At 38.6% G+C, this 5,511-nt stretch overlaps 1 protein-coding gene across 1 annotated transcript; it reads left to right on the top strand.

Annotated features, from left to right (window-relative positions):
* LOC105128501 (ABC transporter G family member 14-like) lies at window positions 1-3,344 on the top strand. The gene is made up of 5 exons (XM_011030213.1): window positions 1-288; window positions 474-1,266; window positions 1,742-1,918; window positions 2,032-2,219; window positions 2,501-3,344. The coding sequence occupies exons 1-5, from the start codon at window positions 127-129 to the stop codon at window positions 3,149-3,151; spliced, it is 1,971 nt and encodes a 656-aa protein (XP_011028515.1). The 5' UTR covers window positions 1-126; the 3' UTR covers window positions 3,152-3,344.
* The last annotated feature ends 2,167 nt before the right edge of the window (window positions 3,345-5,511 follow it).

The following is a 5,511-nucleotide window of genomic DNA, read 5'->3' as shown; positions in this document are numbered from 1 at the left end:
GCCCAGTTCAGTTTGGGAAGCCAAGTTAAAAGAAATTCCTTAACTTCTCCCTCTCCTTATTACAACCATCACTACAACCACTGACGCAACGACAGCAGTAATTATTAAGATCGCCTCACATTGGCTATGCCTCTCAGCTACGTAGTTCCCAAGCCAGATCACAACAGTGCTCCAACGGAAGGTCTGCCAAAGATGCCTGAAACCAACAACAGGGCTGTCCTCTCCTACCCAGGACAAGCCAATTCACAATCTGTGCTCCAACTCACCATATATCCTACAACTTTGAAGGTCTCTCACCTAGAATCATAATAATACATCTCTTTTCTTTTGATCTGGGCGTACTTTTAGTAGTATCATAGACAATAGTTATATTAATTAGAAAGACTAATGAACTGTTATGTGAGAGAGTAATCAGATAGCATTTTTCATACCTAGCTATTACAAATTTATTTATCTTATATGTTTCTTTTCAGTTTGAGGAGGTGGTGTACAAGGTTAAACTGAATCAGAAGGGATTGTGCTGGGGTGGTGCTTGGAGTACCCGAGAAAAGACCATACTGAATGGGATAACGGGTATGGTTTGTCCAGGGGAGATCCTAGCAATGCTAGGTCCATCTGGCAGTGGCAAAACCACCCTCCTTACGGCACTAGGAGGTCGTCTCAGTGGTAAGCTATCCGGAAAGATCACATACAACGGGCAGCCTTTTTCGGGTACCATGAAACGACGCACAGGCTTCGTTGCTCAGGACGACATTCTGTACCCGCATCTAACAGTGTCTGAAACTCTCCTATTCACTGCACTGCTAAGGCTACCCAAAACGTTAACCCGGGAGGAGAAAGCGCAGCACGTGGAACGAGTTATAGCTGAACTGGGATTGAGTCAGTGCCGGAACAGCATGATAGGGGGCCCACTCTTTAGAGGGATATCAGGAGGGGAGAAGAAGAGGGTTAATATTGGTCAAGAAATGCTAATCAATCCAAGCTTGCTACTACTAGATGAGCCCACTTCAGGTCTGGACTCGACAACAGCTCAAAGGATCCTGACCACGATCAAACGGCTTGCGAGTGGGGGACGAACTGTCGTCACCACCATTCACCAGCCCTCAAGCAGACTTTACCACATGTTTGATAAGGTAGTCTTGCTCTCTGAGGGACGCCCCATCTACTATGGTCCTGCATCTGCAGCCTTGGATTATTTTTCGTCCATCGGATTTTCTACGTCCATGACCGTCAATCCTGCTGATCTCTTGCTTGATCTTGCAAATGGTAATTTGAAATTCTAACTCTTAAGCATATCTAATTTCTTCCCATAACTATATATTTCTCCAAATGAAACTGCAACCTAAGTGAGCTCTAGTGGGCAGAGGCAAGTTCCTTGTTTTTACTTGTTTTTCGTTTTCCACTATTTTCATTTATTTTCTTACCACTCACATGCGCAAGACTGAGATGTAAGTTGGCTGTTGGGCCACCGAAGGTTTCTTCGGTGCTTAAACTTGTTAATTTTACCAAGAGAGTGTAATAAGACCACCCCTATAGAAGAAGGGGAAAACAGTATTTCCAGTGTTCAATTTGGTTGACTGCGGGAAATTATAGCCATCTCTTATTGAAACGAACCGCTAAAGAAAAGGGTTCCAGTTTTGGAATGTAATTGTTTGTCCACACAAATACTATAGCACTAGCACTATGTTAACGAGACAAAAGTCAACTTATATATTCTTATACAACTTGTGGAAATTTGCAGGCATTGGTCCCGATTCTAAAAATGCCACTGACTACGGTGAGAACACGGAACAGGAACAGAAGTCAGTGAGGGAAGCTCTCATTTCTGCATATGAGAAGAACATTTCTACCAGGCTGAAAGCTGAGCTTTGCAATCTGGACCCAAATAACTACTATTATACAAAAGATGCCTCTGAAAGTATGAATACCTTCTCCTTATCCCTCATATTATATTGACAAGGATGACACAATCCCACATCTACTTCCTGTGTGCTACAGTATTTAGCTAAGTACAAGTACTTACTATGACAGGAAATGAAAAAAAGTCAGAGAAATGGTGCACAAGCTGGTGGCATCAGTTCAGAGTGCTCTTTCAGCGGGGGCTGAGAGAGCGGAGGTACGAATCCTTCAACAGGCTAAGAATTTTTCAAGTCCTCAGTGTCAGTATACTTGGTGGCCTCCTTTGGTGGAAAACACCAACTTCTCACATTGAAGACCGAGTAAGAACTCTACTTCTAGCTTATTAAAGAGTAGATTATGGAGACTGCTATTGCTCAAAATTCATTTAAAACTCATGCTAGGATTTTAAAAAATACGTTGGTTTGAGTTTCATATGAACTCCAAGCTAGATGAACACGTTATGCTCTTTGTGTTGATGATAGCTAGTCTTCAGTAGTTTGTTTCCCAGCTATACTGAACTGGGAGAAACTGAAACCCGAGAAATCTAACTCCAACCCCTTGGTTCCTCATATGTGCTAAAAAGGATGGCATTTCCTTGCAGATTGCATTGCTCTTCTTCTTCTCTGTGTTCTGGGGCTTTTACCCACTCTACAATGCTGTTTTCACATTTCCCCAAGAAAGAAGGATGTTGGTTAAGGAACGAGCATCGGGAATGTATCATCTTTCATCCTACTTCCTGGCTCGAACATGCGGAGATCTGCCATTGGAGCTTGCGCTCCCAACTGCATTCGTCTTCATAATCTATTGGATGGGCGGACTTAAAGCCGATCCTATAACTTTCATACTTTCCCTCCTGGTTGTTCTATACAGCGTTCTAGTCTCTCAAAGTCTTGGATTGGCCATTGGTGCTATTCTAATGGACGTAAAACAAGCCACTACATTAGCTTCGGTTACAACTCTGGTCTTCCTCATTGCCGGAGGATACTACGTCCAACAAATCCCTCCTTTCATAGTATGGCTGAAGTACTTAAGCTACAGTTACTACAGTTACAAGCTTCTTCTTGGTGTCCAATACAATGAGGATGATTACTATGAGTGCTCAAAGGGAGTCTTGTGCCGGGTTGGAGATTTTCCTTCTGTCAAATCAATGGGTCTGAACCATTTATGGGTAGACGTGGCAATTATGGCCCTGATGTTAGTGGGTTATCGAATGGTCGCTTATCTGGCACTGCATCGCGTGCAGCTGAGGTGAACTTTGGCAGAGGTCTATTCAAGAAACATAACAGTTGGAAGAGTTTTCTCCTTCTTCGACTGAGGAATAATGCTAGGTTTAGAATGTGGGAATCAGGCCGTGAATTTTTGTTCAACTACCCTTCCCACTGAGTTGATGTATTGACCTTTTCGTTTCACTTAAGATTATGCTAACTCATAAACTTTTAGCTTCAGAACTGGTAATAAAAAATATCTAACAATGGAGGAATAAGACGAACAAGTGATCAAAGGAAAGGAGATGTGCATTTCCCATTGCAGGAAAGAAAAGAAAGATGAAAACGATCTTTCTGGAATTTCCGAAACCAAAAATTAGTTTTCGTTTAATAGTTTGCTGTTGAAAGTGCATGAACAGGAAGAAGGAAAAAAAAAAAAAAGGCACTTGTCAACAACAACAACTGATAGAGATGTCGATGGACAGGAAAGATCTGAAGAAAAGCAGAGTAAGGTGCACCATATATTTGTTATTATACTAAAGTAATTGATTATACATATACATATATATTTATATATATATATATATATATAAAAGAATGGTGGGAGAGTGTTAGAATTTAATTCAAGGACAGCATTATGCAGAAAGGCATGTAAAGGAATTTCTTCACCGCATGCTATTAGCAAAAGTGAAGAATGATTGGCAACAAAACTGTATACAAAGGAGGCAAATATAGGACAGAAGAAGAGAGCACTAGGATAATTGGAATTATTATAGGAGTGGCAAGTAATTATTATAGGAGTGGCAAGTAATTATCGCTCACCATTCACGAGGAAAGGACACCACCAATATTTGAAAATTAAGTTAACCAGAAATTAAAAAAATAAAAATAAAAATAAAAGCATCAGCGACAGCAACCATACACACACATGTATGTATGGACACTGGAAGAAGTAGTGGCGGCAATGAGATGAGTGCACATGTATGTTTGTAGATAGAGAAGAAATTAAAGTGGAGATATTGACAACCAAATCTGCGTACCAGTCCTTTCGGTAAAATTTGAAGCACACCTGGGCCAGATCAGCGAGAGGTGACAACAGCCTGATCAGTATGTTCTTGCTATGCGCAGCGCGGTGCAACAAAACAGAAAAACAAATGGGCGTTTAATTAAGGCGACCAACCAACCCTTAAGCCTGAATAGCTTGGCTTAAAACTGCCCAGGAAAAAGAAAAGAAAAATAAGAAGAAACCAAGGTAATTATATTAGACTTAGTTAATTATCACATATAAGATAGTGTGGGTCTAATATATATATTAGTAGTAACATAGGTTTGATATACATGCTAGTTTCAATACATTTAAACTTGACAACATACTAAGTTTAACGTGGTATGAGTCTAATATGCATGTTAGATTTAAGACGTCCAGACTAGCAGTTAACCAAGTCTAAGATAATTATTATCCTCTCTTGACATGTCTAGTAGAGTGACATGTCTAGTAGAGTGACTCATCTTTCTTAGGTATAATCTCGGGGAAGAACTCTCATATTTCTTAGGTATAATCTCGGGGAAGAACTCAGTCTATACAGACTTAACTACACTTAATGTTTTAAACTCTATTCTCCATATACCTTTATATATGTGTAAAAGTTTTTCAAAGATCCACTATATTCTTATTAGATAAGGGATATTTGTAGAAGTTATTCAAAGTCCCATTATATTCTTATTAGGTATGAGATATTTATTCATCATTCAATGCTATTAGGGTGATTATTATGTAGGCTATCATTTTTATGGGCTATAAATATACTATGAGAGCTTCATGAAAAAAAAAGTTCATAATCTTCAACTCTTTACTACTTTGATATTTTTCAAAGTATCTCTTTATAATATTCTTGTCTTTCATATCTCTCAAAAGATATTGACTTTACCATCAGATAATCTTTAAGTTTCTCCAATTGGAATTGTTTTATTATATAGGTATTCAAGACCTTTTTATGGTATTTACACTTAGGTTTATTTTCTTATTTTCAAATCCATGATAAAAAGAACTAAATAAATTAAATTAAAATATTCTCATCTCCTTCTTTTTCATTGTATGCTAAATCATTTTATTTATATACTTCAATTAATGTCAAAGAACTAATTCAACTCAATATCAGAAGCTGCTAGGTGAGGTCTCAAGATATAATTTATATTATTCTCTAATACACCTCCTCAAGTGAAAATTCTTTGTATTTGAAACTTACACAAACTCATACTACCTTGTGATTAATTTTTATCAAATAAATAGAGAGAGTGATATTCAAACTTGTGACCGCTTGATTATCAAGTGACACGACTAAAAGATTGATGTCTTCTCCCAAGTGCAGAAGTGTCGAAGTAATAAATAACCCGGCAAGACCGGGGT

The sequence above is a fragment of the Populus euphratica genome, unplaced genomic scaffold (assembly GCF_000495115.2).
Source record: "Populus euphratica unplaced genomic scaffold, PopEup_1.0 scaffold14.1, whole genome shotgun sequence".
Classification (NCBI taxonomy): Eukaryota; Viridiplantae; Streptophyta; class Magnoliopsida; order Malpighiales; family Salicaceae; genus Populus; species Populus euphratica.
This window is presented reverse-complemented; position numbering and strand designations above follow the sequence as displayed.